Source organism: Takifugu flavidus, chromosome 12 (assembly GCF_003711565.1).
Source record: "Takifugu flavidus isolate HTHZ2018 chromosome 12, ASM371156v2, whole genome shotgun sequence".
NCBI lineage: Eukaryota > Metazoa > Chordata > Actinopteri > Tetraodontiformes > Tetraodontidae > Takifugu > Takifugu flavidus.
Window position 1 is genome coordinate 8,081,383 of NC_079531.1, and position 14,019 is coordinate 8,095,401.

At 44.0% G+C, this 14,019-nt stretch overlaps 4 protein-coding genes across 5 annotated transcripts in view; 1 reads left to right on the forward strand and 3 right to left on the reverse strand.

Moving 5' to 3' along the window:
• Window positions 1-6,190, reverse strand: part of si:ch211-286b4.4 (SCO-spondin) — a 34,281-nt gene extending 28,091 nt beyond the window's left edge. Inside the window, exons 1-15 of the mRNA XM_057050325.1 lie at window positions 6,113-6,190; window positions 4,782-4,934; window positions 4,131-4,332; window positions 3,871-4,011; window positions 3,614-3,799; window positions 3,345-3,416; window positions 3,142-3,268; window positions 2,906-3,039; window positions 2,359-2,556; window positions 2,118-2,267; window positions 1,568-1,747; window positions 1,244-1,360; window positions 572-721; window positions 341-493; window positions 46-255 (exon numbers count right to left, since the gene is read on the reverse strand). Coding sequence (XP_056906305.1) covers window positions 46-255; window positions 341-493; window positions 572-721; window positions 1,244-1,360; window positions 1,568-1,747; window positions 2,118-2,267; window positions 2,359-2,556; window positions 2,906-3,039; window positions 3,142-3,268; window positions 3,345-3,416; window positions 3,614-3,799; window positions 3,871-4,011; window positions 4,131-4,332; window positions 4,782-4,934; window positions 6,113-6,190 — 2,251 coding nt within the window. The remainder of the gene's footprint in view (window positions 1-45; window positions 256-340; window positions 494-571; window positions 722-1,243; window positions 1,361-1,567; window positions 1,748-2,117; window positions 2,268-2,358; window positions 2,557-2,905; window positions 3,040-3,141; window positions 3,269-3,344; window positions 3,417-3,613; window positions 3,800-3,870; window positions 4,012-4,130; window positions 4,333-4,781; window positions 4,935-6,112) is intronic.
• Window positions 6,191-6,343: 153 nt separating this feature from the next.
• LOC130534773 (multiple epidermal growth factor-like domains protein 11) lies at window positions 6,344-9,514 on the reverse strand. Of its 2 annotated transcripts, XM_057049313.1 has the most exons (8): window positions 9,076-9,514; window positions 8,539-8,731; window positions 8,327-8,463; window positions 7,954-8,178; window positions 7,602-7,743; window positions 7,341-7,464; window positions 6,646-7,048; window positions 6,344-6,553 (listed from the first exon to the last, which is right to left on the reverse strand). In XM_057049313.1, exons 2-7 carry the CDS (start codon window positions 8,544-8,546, stop codon window positions 6,845-6,847), a joined length of 840 nt encoding a protein of 279 aa, XP_056905293.1. In that variant the 5' UTR covers window positions 8,547-8,731; window positions 9,076-9,514; the 3' UTR covers window positions 6,344-6,553; window positions 6,646-6,844. The 2 variants fall into 2 exon arrangements, with proteins under 2 accessions (XP_056905293.1, XP_056905292.1); XM_057049312.1 differs by lacking the exon at window positions 9,076-9,514 and having other exon boundaries at window positions 8,539-8,918.
• On the reverse strand, window positions 9,130-11,498 carry LOC130535335 (multiple epidermal growth factor-like domains protein 11). Its single transcript, XM_057050326.1, has 9 exons — window positions 11,040-11,498; window positions 10,856-10,964; window positions 10,641-10,728; window positions 10,332-10,520; window positions 10,131-10,236; window positions 9,805-10,044; window positions 9,607-9,722; window positions 9,318-9,509; window positions 9,130-9,186 (listed from the first exon to the last, which is right to left on the reverse strand). The coding sequence occupies exons 1-9, from the start codon at window positions 11,161-11,163 to the stop codon at window positions 9,130-9,132; spliced, it is 1,221 nt and encodes a 406-aa protein (XP_056906306.1). The 5' UTR covers window positions 11,164-11,498.
• A 304-nt stretch (window positions 11,499-11,802) lies between these two features.
• Window positions 11,803-14,016, forward strand: LOC130534775 (uncharacterized). Its single transcript, XM_057049314.1, has 10 exons — window positions 11,803-11,964; window positions 12,054-12,356; window positions 12,444-12,500; window positions 12,617-12,652; window positions 12,780-12,896; window positions 12,973-12,997; window positions 13,083-13,123; window positions 13,219-13,251; window positions 13,334-13,446; window positions 13,791-14,016. The coding sequence occupies exons 1-10, from the start codon at window positions 11,919-11,921 to the stop codon at window positions 13,920-13,922; spliced, it is 903 nt and encodes a 300-aa protein (XP_056905294.1). The 5' UTR covers window positions 11,803-11,918; the 3' UTR covers window positions 13,923-14,016.
• The last annotated feature ends 3 nt before the right edge of the window (window positions 14,017-14,019 follow it).

A 14,019-nucleotide genomic window follows, 5' to 3' on the forward strand; every position in this document is an offset into this window, starting at 1 on the left:
GTACTGCAGCTGAAAATAAACATAAAATAATTCCTATTTCTCAACCTGCTGGCTGTGTTAGTCCTGCAGAAGGACAATGCTGTCCAGCACCGCATAGCATGCAGTCAGAAGGGCTGCTAGTGGCCTGTCTAGGGTTGAAGGTGCCTGTGGGGCAAGGGTATTGGTTGGGCAGGGAAGTGCCTGCAGGGCAGTAGTGTCCTTCAGGGCAAGGTCTGAGTAGGGAGGCGTTAGCTAGTCGTGAGTCACAGTAGAATCCTTGAAAACAAACACATCTGTAGCTAGAGATAATAAAAAACAAAACAATAAAATGCACTTTTTTAATATCTGAAAATGTTGCTACCTGATAGACAGACAGTACAGTCTGCCTGTTTCTCTCTGTCCTGGTATGTTCCTGGTGGGCATGGTTCTGGAGCTGCACTACCCTGTGGGCAGAAGTGGCCTGGAGGACACGGCAAAGCTGCATCCACAGTCTGACCAGGGGGACACCAGTAGCCTGTCCAAAGGACAATGTAGTATAATATGAAAATGATACAGAGTTCAGCATAAATCCTGTTATGATACATGAACAGACCATGACTACAAGGTCCAGTCGGAGCTCTGAGTCCTGGTTCTCCACAATAAAAACCAGCAGGACAGGGTTGACAGTCAGCCTCACTAGGTAAACCAGGCACAGTGGAGAAAGTACCAACCGGACACAACTCTGGTTCTCCTGAGCCCTCAACTGCAGAGGAGAAACTTGGACCAGTGATTCATTCATCCACTCTTTCATTGCTTTCACATGCCTATTGTGGGCTGGGGGGAGGGTAAGACAGACAGTGTAGTCAGGATGCATCGGAAGAAAAGTGTAGAGACATCCCACACGGGTGAAGACATATAAATATAAGATTACTCATAATCACATTACTCAGAGGCGAACATTGGTATTTTGGGGTGTTGAGTCAAATTATGTAACAGCTAAAGCTACTTAAGAATATATAATGGATCTTATTTTGACATCCCTGCGCCTTGAATTGACACACAGCGAAGTTGAGCACAGTAGCAGAAAACAATTTGTTATGCTCTTTGACTATAAAGATAGCGCAAGACATTACACAGTCTTGCACTAGGCTGTGGTAGAAATCAGAATACACTGGAAGGAATATTAAGCAGGGGTCCAGGCTTTATTACGCAATTATTACCAGGTCTAAAAACTTTGTCGGCAACTTCCTGCTAGAAGTGTAAATGCCTGAAGCCTTAAGCTTACCACAGTATGTCCCTGGTGGGCAGAGGCTGCCTGTTTCTCCATCTGTTGGTCTGGCGTGTGTGGCTCCTCCTGTACAATAGTACCCAGGGGAGCAGGGACCCACTGGCAGGGCCAACCCTTATGAGCAACATAAGTTTGATTATTCGTATTTGACATCCCTAAAAAAGCCTCTATTAGCAAAAACTATGATGTAGTCTTTACATATTGTGGAGATTCTTGTGTCGTGCTTTGCAAATGTTTACTGGTTCTAAAGTCGAAGTGCATTTGTGGAATTAGAGGTCAGTACCCTCAACCACAGAATCATATTTATCAGTTTCCAAATACCTGACATGTTACAGAAGGTTCCAGGTGGACATAGCAGGGGCTCTGGGCTGCCTAAAGGGCAGTAAAAGCCCACCTGACACCGGCCCCCCGTGGAGGTAGCTGGACAAAGGCAGTTGGCGTTTGTGTAATTGTCTAGGTCAAAAGGCTGAGAGTTCCACGCCGCTGACACACAAAACCAACCTGAGGGAGAGCGGGAAACAGATGTTGTGACCTGTAATGCATAAACACTCTGCTGCCACGCAAGAAGGTGGAAAGAAGACAATTACAGGACATGAGAGCAGCATTACGGGACTCAATAAGCAGGCTGCTGCTGCTGCTCAGAAAGTAAAGCGATGTCTTAGCTAGACGGGAAAGTTGCCATGCCTCACGCTTTATCTACATGTCCTCCCCCTTTCCAGACGGCTTTCAACTGAGTTGCTGGCCGCTCGAGACAAACAGGACGGCATACAGAATGAAATTCTGACACTGATAAATTACACCATATTGCTGTGATTGTATCTTTGGCAGGAAAGAAAAATCAAACCAGCACAGAGACACTCTTGACACTGACCAGCTTTGCACTTCCCAGACACTTTAGTCAGTCTCTCCTTCTCACAATAATGTCCTGGAGGACAGGGAAGGCAGCTGTCCAGACTCTGAGTCATGGGCTCTGGGTTGTAGTATCCACGAGGGCAGGGAAACTGTGTCGCATGCCGCGTACCTGTGCATAGGATTTCCATGTCTCTGAATCACGTATTTATGTCTACAGTTTTATGGCAAAAGGATAAATATTGGTCATATTTTGCGGATACCATCAGGACAGTAGAACCCAGGGGGGCAAGGAAACTGGGTGAACTGGTCAGTCTTTCCTGCACAGTAGTAGCCTGCAGGACAGCGGGAGCAGGCAGACTGGCCGGTAAGGTTGGAATAGGTCCCAGCTGGGCAGGGCACCGCATTTGCACTACCCTCCGGGCAGTAATGAGCTCTGGGGCAAATTCCTCCTTCTGAGCCTGGAGAGGGAAAATATGACAATTAGAAATTTAATTAAGGAGCTTATGACTGAGAAATCCTTATCGTGATGGAGTCTGTAAAATTGATTAATTCAGTAATGACCAATTCTTAAACATACCCCTACTCCCAAACAGTGTCATTCCCGATGCAAACTAACACCTATTTCTGATTAATTCCCTTCACACACTGCACACTTGCTCTTCTCTGTTCAGTTAGAATGCAACCTTAGTTTTGATGTTAGAAATTAATAAAGAATTGAGCTGATCTGTGATGGGCTGTTTTAGAAAAGGTTAAAATAATATCAGACGCGATCATATGACATCAATAATATTTTCACTTTTTAATTACCTGTAGCTTTAGTGTCTCCACCCGCACAGTAAAACCCTGCCTGGCAAAGCCCAGATGGATAGTTAAGACCAGGAGAGCCACAGAAATGACCTGGTGGACATGCTCGACAGCCAAAGATGTCCATCAGATAGAGACTGAAAACACACACATACAGAATCACATTAACATTGCACATAAACCAGAGCTTGAATGTTCAGAATTGTGCTGTGATGGGTGTATTCTAGTGGTAAATCCACCTGTTTGAGTAGGTTCCTGGTGGGCAGGACAGTGGAATACCCGTGCCCTCAGGACAGTATTTTCCCTGAGGACAAGCTCCTCCCACTCCAGTGCTGAAGTTCCCATCCGGGTTTGGAAAATTTACACCTTGAGACATTGGAATAGCTAAATTTCTCTGAACTCATTTATAATAATAAATTGATATAATCCCTTCTGGAGCAACCTGCTATGCAGTAGTAGCCAGCTTGACAGGGTCCAGTAGGTTCAAATAGACCCCACTCCTCACAAAAGAACCCTGTCAAAAGAGTATGGGAAAACTGGAACACCACCAAAAAAGACTGTCACATTATGCCTAAATGAGTTAATAACAAGAACATTTTGTTAGAGTTTTAAAGTCGCCCACCTGGTTACAGAATATGACAAAATGTTCACATAATGTGAATGTGTAACGCCGGCCAGGCACTAAAGATAACTGGATGACAACACTCTCACCTGCTGGACAAATGAGGCACTGCTCCACTTGGCTGAGGCCTAATTGAGGACTGTACGTGCCAGGAGGACAGGGAAGAATGCCCTCAACACCTCCACCTAGACAGTAGTGTCCTGCTGGGCAGAGCTGGGCACCCTCTCCTGACAGACAGTAGGTTCCAGTGGGACAGTCTTCACACATTCCAACCCCTCCATGAATTAAAGGTGACATTTCAGGTTGAAAATCACAATAATGTAAACATTAAAGGATTGCTCTGTACCTGTAGTGTTTGAATATGTGCCATCTGGACAGACTACAGGGTAAGATGAGCCCAGGGGACAGTAATGACCCACTGGACAAATGTTCCCTGTCTCACCATCTGAGGGCATGGCTGAAACTGCTCCTCCTGAACAGTAATATCCTAAAAACCAGGAGAGACACAAATACAGGCCACAAAATACATCCTGAAATGTCTATAAAAATAAAAGCATTTCATACATTAATTTACTCCATTTTAAAGAATGTAATTAGGCTTCATACCACTACTACAAACACCGGAGGGCTGGTTGAGTCCGGTGCTGTTGCAGTACAGTCCTGGAGGGCAGAGCCAACAGGAAGAAAGGTTTTGGGCCCCCACAATACTGCTCCAAGTTCCTACAGGGCAAGGGTGCTGCTGGGGAAACATGGTTCCTGGTGGACAGACAAAGCCTGCAGAACACACATCCCCTGTGGCCATGGCAACCTGTGAAAAAACGCCAAAATGCGTCAAATTCTATTCAGTGAGTCTTAAAGGTTCAAGATAAAGTTGTGGGTAGTTTGGATCTGTCATTAATCTCCCACACACTCCCTGCAAGTTCTTAAGGCATAATATAATATAATTTATGATGAATTGTGGGACAATTAGCTTTGACACAACCCTTAAAGTGTGTGGGAAGCCAGGAGCTGTCAAACAGTCATAAATTCAATTTTAACTTTGAACAAAGACGGCAGAACGGTTCCTCAAGGATTTACTGATAAAACATATTGACAGCTAACTCCAGCAAAACTTAAAAGGATGTCTAAATTTGATTAACACCATAAATTCCAAAAGGCCTGACATCATCACTGATCATTTCTAACAAACCACCATGGTTTCTAAGCGCATTACCGTGCGCTTTTATGGAACATTGATCAGGATAAGCCAATTCTTACTGGAGAGGCAGTGGAGGCCCCTGGCAAACAGTAGTGTCCCGAGTTACAGGGCCCCTCTGGCTCAGAGAGGCCTGCTTTGCTGCAGTACCAACCAGCCTCACATGGACGACAGTGTAGAATGACATTGCCACCGGGTTGGTCAGAGTACGTCCCCTGAATGATCAGATAATATCATTACAAAACAGCAATTATGGAAAGATGATTGATCCTCATGAAAACTATTAAGACTTTCTGAAAAACCAGAGAACATCAAATCTGCACACACTTCATTTCACACATAAGCAGGATACAGACCTGAGGGCAGGGTCGAGCAAGAGAGGACCCAGGAGGACAATAGTGTCCTGTGGGACACAATAATGACTGAGACAGGCCGCTTTGGTTGCACAGCCTCCCGTCCTGACACTCCACACATGACTGTGCACCTCGACTCTGTAAAGCACGAACAGTAACCTCACTTTGTGCTTATCCCTGTTCTAATTATTATAGAAGGGTATTTTGCTTTATTCCTACAGACTGAAAAGTGCCCGGGGGACATGGCTTGGCCCTTGATGCCCCCTCTAATGTATAGTGGCCCTCCTGTGCTTCATTTTGAGTGGGTGAAGCTGAGCCACCGGTGCAATAAAAACCAGGAAAACAAGGGCCGGTCGGTGAGGTGCTGTTGGACCCTAGACAATAGAAACTGAGCAAGAGAGAAACTAAACTTACAACAAAAAAACAGAGTTTTAAATTTGATCTATAAATCATAAATGAATTAAAAAAAATGGTTATCTAAAGAACAACAATATGCTCATCTGATTTAAACTGTAATACTGAAGAGCTCATTTCCTCTTCAAAACAGCACTTAAAGTGTAAGGTGTAAAGCGTCTATTTGATATGACTGCGTCACTGTTTGGCCTCACCCTGGTGGACAGCTGACACACTCTTCAGCTGTGCTGAGGCCAGTGCTGTTGCTGAAGGTGCCCTGAGGACAAGGCAGAGGAGACGAGGAAGCTAGAGGACAGTAACTTCCTGTAGGACACAATCCACCAGACGGCCCATCTGTAGGAGTCTAAACATAGACACAGCACAGCCATGTAAAGGAATAAGTCTTATATTTTACAGTTCATCCATTTTTTCCACACAGGACTTTCATCACTATATCAGTGAGTGTTTGTACCAACATTAAGAATTCTTTTGTTAGAGAACTTATTTATAGGCAGCCAGAACAAAAATACTTTATGGAATATTTTCCAAGACCATGGATAAAATTCAATTATAAGTAATTCTTTGCAACGCGAAAAATGAATTGCATACTGCAGACTTGACCCCTTGTCTGCAGTAGAATCCCTCACGGCAGCTTCCAGAGGGCTCCGAGAGTCCCACGCCACTGCAATACTGGCCTCCACCACACGGGGAGCACTCAGACCCATCACTAAGAGCTACACGTGAACCGAACGTCCCCTCAGGACACGGCTCTGGAGCAGATGTACCTTCTGGACAGAAAAAGCCCTATTACAAAGAAAGAGACATTTTTTATATGAATGCCCACCATCATATATGCAATGAATGAGTTTTTTTTAAAAAAATCTATAAATGTGATCTATTCCAACCTGTGGACACTCTGAAGGTGTGGAAGTTCCCAGTCTGCTGCAGTAATGTCTGGCCGGACATAAAACACACACCTCTCCACTGTGATTAAGTGTATTGTTTCTATATTGGCCAGCCTGGCAGGGGTAACTGTGAGGAAAACCAGTCCCTACGGGGCAAAAGTGTCCATGAGGACACACTCCTGACTGAAATTACATGAATGTTTCATGTCATGTCTGCTCTTTGTAGAAAGGATTATAATAAAATACTTGTCTATTTTCTACAGCAGTGATCTTACGGGCTTTGTAATTGGTTGTTCCTGAGGATTCTGGGAGTAACAGTAATTTCCCTCGGGACACAGGAAACAGTCAGTGACATCACGTAATCCAGGAAATTCGCTGTATGTACCATTAGGGCAAGGAATGGGATTTGGATCCTGCTAGGAAATCACATTTAATTAGTTATTTATGATTTTTGTTTTACTTTAGAAATCTGGTTCAACGTCTCACGATGCCTCCTCCGGGGCAGTAGAAGCCTCGAGGACAGAGGGTAGCTGACCGCTGGGGGTCCCGGGCCAAACCCTGTGAGCAGAGAAACCCTGGAGGGCACACCATGACACTCAACATAGCTTCCTCGCTCGTGGTCTCATTACTGCAGAAGTGACCCTTCAGGCATGGAGAGCACTCCAACGAGCCTTCATCCTACACACAAAATAATGTGAAGGAAGATTTAGAGGAATGAAGTCAAATTTATTGGCAAGTACGGGGGAGGGACAGAGCAGAATAAGGACTGGAAACTCATCTCTAATGTGCTTTTACCTACATCACTTGCTGGAATTTAAAGATACACATACATGGTGAGTAATATAAAACACACACATCAGCGTGGGCTCTAAAAATAGCAAAATCGGAACAGATAAGAGAGCAAAGACTAAAACACCGGCTCCAGCAAGCGGACCAGTCACACCATCCTGTGTTAAAGATGAAGCCTTACAGAAAAGCTGCCAGCTCCACACACTTTGGGGTTGACAGTGGCAGAGTGGGGACAAAAATAGCCAGCAGGGCAGGCAATGCAGTCCTCCAGCCTCTGACCTCCTTTTAGATTGCGATATGTGGAGCTGGGGAAATAAAGAACATGTTACACACCATAAATCATACTGAACATCTTTCATTTTGACTAAATTAATGCCATCCATTTTAGCATCTGCCATATTAAAATCTTTCTGCTGATATTTGACATGCCAGTGGTGCTCACGGTGGACACGGTGAAGGTTTCGAGGTGCCCTGATGACAGAAGGAGCCTTCAGGACAAATCAGGCAGTCTTCACTGCGTCTGTTACCAATTTGGATGCTGTACGTTCCCACAGGGCAAGGAAACTGAGTGCCATATGCAGTCCCTAGTGACGCAACATCAAAATAATTATATTTACACTTATTTCTACAGATATGGAAGAGATAACATACAGTGTGTGTGTGTGTGTGTGTGTGTGTGTGTGTGTGTGTGTGTGTGTGTGTGTGTGTGTGTGTGTGTGTGTGTGTGTGTGTGTGAAATCAATTTCACAGAGAAAACCTTCCTTAAAGATTGACATTGACATTTGTGGGTCTACCTTCCAGACAGAAGTGTCCAGAGCTGCATCGGCCAGAAGGAGACCCAGACCCAGCCAAGCAGTACCAGCCCTGTGGACATGGCTTGCACTCCCTCTCAGTTTCCAATCCACTCTGCCCACTCCATGTCCCCACAGGACACTTGTACTGGGTGGGGAACATAGTTCCAGGTGGACAATAATGCCCTGCAAAGCAAAGGAGTGGTGGCCGCTGGATGCCACCAGTTCCTTGTAAAGGATAAATAATGTCAGTGTGGTGGGAGAGACAAAATCTTGGTTTTAATTACAATAAATTTGGTTGAGATTTCTCCTAATCTCTTGTCACGTTCAGTTGAAATCATTCTTTCTGACAATTCAAGATGAAAATAAATGGCACCTCGAAGACAAGCATATCGCGCTGGGCACTGCTGGCACTGTGAGCGGTCGGTGAGGTCAGTGCGATTGCTCAGTGTCCCTGGAGGGCAGGCGTTGGCTGGTGCGTTGGGTTTAGAGGAACCAGGGGGGCACACAAATCTGTCCAGATTGAAGTAAACTGGTATTTATTAAAACTGTGCATGCTGGAGTTAAAAATTCAAAGGGATCACTCACCCTTGCATGCAGTCCACATCCGGAGCTCTCAGAGCCACCTGCGTGCAGGCCTTTCCGGCGTAACATTCCCGGCAATCCGTGGACTCGTCCTGACCCTCTAAGGGGTTAAAGGAGCCCGGAGGACAGGGGACGGGGTTGCTTGTCCCCTCCGGACAGTAGAAACCAGCCAAGCATTTGAGACAGTCTTTCACACCTGGGGGGAATATCATGATGCTTTCAGGCAGAACAACGTCATTTTAGATAAGACCTGATCTATTTTAACAGGAATAAGAGGCTATTTTTCATCCATATATTGCAAAACTAACCGACGTTTTTATATAACCACTGAGCCTCGCCAAGGTAGACTGCTATAATTCCGTCATAGTTTATGTGAAGCTGCAGAGGGCTTGGAAGGATATTTCAAAATAACAGTTTTGCATGGCAACTCTGAGCCTCATAAGCATTATACGCTGCGAAGAAATCAATAAATCTCAACGTGATATAAAGCATGTAAAAATAGTCACTTTACAGCAGTAGTGATAAAGAATATAACCTCACTTATTGCTCCTTGATGAGGTGTGAAGGTACCAGGAGGACATAGAACTTCCTGTTCTACACCGGCAGGACAATATCTTCCCCGAGCACAGGGCAATCCAGGCCCCGCTGAACCTGCCAGGGCCACAGATTTTATGAGGAGACTGGAGCAGTGAGCACAGTCTAAAATAATCCTGTTGAATCGATCCTCATATTCAAGTCAAGTCTTTTTTTAATACTCCTGTGTTAGGAGTTTTAAGACTTGCCTGCAGGACAGAACCATCCTTCTTTACATCTCTTACAGGCTGCCCTACTTGTCTGACCCAGTTGTTCCCCTGCAGTACCAGCCGGGCAAGGTGACCCGTGAGGGCTAGCGGTGCCCTCTTCACAGAAAAACCCCTGTGGGCACAGGAAGTGGGAGGTGGGTCTCTGTGAGCTGCCTTCCAGACAGTAAAAACCTTGAGAAAAGTATTTATAGATTATTAGGTTATCAGAATGTTTCCTGGACAGTGATACAGACTGACATTGTTTTCTATCATGTATGAGTTCAGTCACTGTTGAGGACATACCTGCAGGACAGATTGTGCACTCTCGTAGATTCTGCAGACCCTCTTGGGCCCCATAAGTCCCTGCAGGACAAGGAATAGCAACACCTCCCACACAGTAATGACCTGAGGCAAGAAGAAAAATTGGATTCAAGTTAGGAAAGCAGATTTTAATAAAAAATGCCAATGTGCAGTGAAACACACTAACCTGCTGGACAGATCACACATGTCATGCCTTCTTTTATGTCTTTGTAGGTCCCTGGACGACAGATGATTGTTTGGCTGGACCTGATGGCTGGCTGGCTCCAGCGAGGGGCTGCAAATGTAACCCCGCCACACAGCAATGATGAATCATTACAGCCGTGACAGGACTTCTGTCCCGGTGCAGAAGACCATCCAAGAGGACAAGGAAGAGGCTGTGACATCCCACTATGTGGACAGTGACTCCCTATGGCAGACACGCAGTACAGCTTTAATCCTTTTGTTACCTTTAAATCAGATTTGTTTAAATTTTGCTGTCATTTCAGGTTTAACCTGCAGGACACTCCAGACACTGGATGGTGCAGACAGTGGAATAGAAGCCCGGGAGGCAGTCATTACATGAAGTCTTCTCTATGTTGGGTTCCTTGCCAGGGCCACACTAGAAATATTGAGGAAAAGTAAAGGGAGTCTGATTTAATGGTCTCCAAATACAGAACACAGCTTTGGAGAAGTGGTTTCTTATGTCATATTTACTTTGATTGGAAACCCAGAGGGGCAGACTGAATCTACAGGGCAGGAGAGACACTTCAGGACTCCCTCTGGAGAATATTGTCCCGATGGGCACAAAGACAGCGTCCCAGTGGCTGGATCACACTGGAATCCTGCTGGGCACAGCCTGCAGTCCACTTTGTCTTCTGAACTGATCAGACCTGGAAAACAAGGCTAGAACATACAGACCACTCACTGCAACAACAATTGACTGTTCAGCATCACACACAATTAAGAGTGCCTCCTAATTAGAGACATGGTTTTGCAAACTCTAGTGGTAAACAGTGTCGTTACCTTACAGTCACCAAGGGTGCTTTTCCCTGTATGTAAGTTGAATGTTCCTGGTGGACATCTGCGAGGTGCAGATGCTTTGCCAGGACAACTATGAACAAAAATGCAATATTTAAGGCGCATTGGAGATAATAACACACAAAATTAGTAAAATGAATTCATTTTTTTTGGTACAAACGCTCATGTTTGCGCTTAATAGACAACAAAAGACAACTTACTAATGACCGGAAGGACACTCTAAACAAAACTGATGGGAGAAGTATTTTCCTTCTGGACACACGTCCACATCTTTACCATGGCCGAGCTCTGTGGTCACGCCAGATAATTCTGGCAAACATAACTAAATGTAAGAGCTGTAAGCATAACTCAAAGTCTTTGATTGTGTAGTCGGCACCCCCTTACCTGAGCTGAGTCCACATTGAGTCAGCAGCAAGACAAAAATCCCTGAAACTGAAAAACACAACGGGTGGGTTAGTTTTCGGCAGCACATTATTACTGCATCTCCACTGTTTCTTGTTTCTGTCATTTCCGTTTAGGGCCGTTTGATATGTGCAGGCAGTAGAGCAGACTGTCTAAAACTTTGAAAAGCGAGAGGGCTTTAATGACTGAAAGTGTAACAAGAGCAGGGAATGTGATTCCAGTGTGATTGCTCTGCTGATAATGGCGTGCCGCGACGCTCCGTAACTGTATCCTCTGCTTCCATTATACATGAGCATGTGCAAATGCTAGCCTAGATACAGTCTCTCTGGCACTTCAGTTATTTATGTGGTGCATAATTAATGCAGGTGTGTAAAAAGTATTAAAAGGTATTTGTTTTTTTTAAAAAAAGAACAAATGAGTGGCATTAGAAGCAATTATCCAGAAATGAATCAAACCATCAGAGATCAAGGGCCATCAAAACGATCCGATCTGAGTGCAAAACATTCCATCAGACACTTTCTGAGTGAGTGCAGAGACTGAGCAGGAGTAAATCATGTATGCTTTGCATTATTGATGTGTAAGTAAAATGGATCTGAACGTCCTCATGTGTTAGACTCCTCTTCACTACTCTCAACACAGCCTTGTTGTGCAGGAAGTCAGCTGCTACACGTGGAAGGTTATGAATTATATTTAAGCAGTTTATACCCCTCATACCACTTCCTGGGCCTGTGCACAGGATTTTGAAAAAAAAAAAAAAGTTTGCATTTTGCAGGTGCAAGTATCTCTACACTACGCGATAAAACCAGCATTGGGTTGCATGCTGTCAGGCATCGGAAGCCATAAAAACAACTAATCTCAGTGATGATGATTTTCTCTTTCGCTATGCTCCTTTTAGCAATAACACAAGGTAAAGTATATTAATGTTGGGGCGATGCTTAAATTGTGTTAAATACATGCAGCGAGTTTCATTAAGATACGCATTTCCTTGTTTTGCAGGTTCTACACACAGAGAACAGCGGAACATTCAGGTTGATGTGTTGACTGTAGCATTGGGGGACTCTCTAATATTAAACTGTACCTACGACTGCTCTGTTGGATTCGTGCGAGGCTGCTGGATTAAGGCATCAGACAGGTCAGGCTGTTACGGGAAAGTCACTCAAATGGACTTTTGCACAATTTCCCTTCATCTGCCGAATGTCACCGCGGAAGATCTGAAGAACTACACTTGTTACACGCAGAACACAGATCATGTTGAACTTGCACAAAACATTCAGCAGACTGTTTTACTGCAGCTGCGAGGTGAACAAACTTATAGGATTATCAATATTGTATCACAAAATGGCTCAACATTTAATATAAAACTGTGTTCTTTTTTTGTCTTTTTAGCTCCAACAACAACCCATTACCCATCTACAGTTACACATGAAACTAAAACGAACACTGGTGAGGTTTACTGTTATTCATGGTATAGAACATTCAGTACACAAATACACAACATTCAATCGTAGCATGGATTGCAACTTTCAATGTTAATGGATACTAAATTTTATATTTCTCAGCATCTGTTTCCAGAAAACCAAAGGATATCAGCAAAGGTGGACTGTTTTTCTATAACACTACCAAAAATCTCATGAATATATATTCTTTCTAAAATAAACTCCAAACTACTACTGATGTTTGATTTTTTATAACAGGAGAATAACAGTTATATTTTTTCAACAGGAGAAATTATTGGAATTAAGGCTCTAGCATCAGTTACTGTTGCTGTGGCCACGGCACTGGCAGTATTAGCAGCCTATCTCTGCCTGAGTCGCAATAAACAACGCTGCAGTTGTAAAGGTGATTACCAAACCTGGGATAATGACTCTAAAATTTTAAATAGGCATAATCTTATAATACAACTATCATCTTGCAGGGGAGCCTCTTGTGTCCTCCACAAAGTGAGTATGAATCAATACATTTAAAGGTAATAATGGTAAAAGCTAACATTTTGCTTACAAATTATTTGTTGTATCTATTATTTAGTGCATCACTGAGTTTAGATGCTGCCAGTTCACCGGTGAAGGGTAAAAAGATTCAAATGAGTTTTGAAAAAATGCCCAATCTGTTTACTGTTTGGTTTGTTCACCCCTGCTGTATCCTCTGTCTGCTGACATGCAAGGTGAAAGAGTGACTTTGAGGATTCCTACCCCAGGTAAGATGAGTTGACACCACTTCACCGTCTAAGCCACAAAGACACAAAGTTATTAATAGACTGAATCATTTCTTCGACCTAGACAATGACAGTGACACTGAGGTTCCATATGCGGACATCATGATCACTGTTCGAGGCGTCAGTACACCAGAGCTTACCCAGGTTGGGTACCTGTCTACCGGAGATGGAAAAGAGGTAAGGGACAAAAGAGTTAATATGTTTTACATTAGAAATATTTAGGGTATAATACCAATATGGTCATCATCTCCTATGTTGCCATGCAAAAAGGGGAACGCATTCAACGCCTGAGTTATCACTGTGAAATTCACACGCTCAGAAAAATCTAATTATAAAAATATAACAATCATCATAAATTTTGCACGACCTGTTCTATGTGAGCACAATTATTACGCTTCATGCATAATACAGTCAATGTCTTCATATGCTAGGAAAATGTTGGTGATATATTATTTCTTAAATAAAAGTCAGAGTGGGGTGCCTGTCAATTCCCAACATTTTCCTTCCCCCCGTCCCTCCAGTGGTGGAGGGATGAATCCCAGGGTCACCTGCAGGCTTCCCGCTCAGCTGACAGACTCCATCTCCCGCAGCCCAGAGAGATCAGCCGCAAAATGAGCACCAACTCCGAGTACGCGGTCATCACGTACGCCTGACTGGGAAAGGAAATTCCTTCTCTGAATACGCTCGTTGTGTTTATAATGTGTGATTATAGTGAGTTTGTGTCAACCAATAAAGCTGTTATGTTTAGCC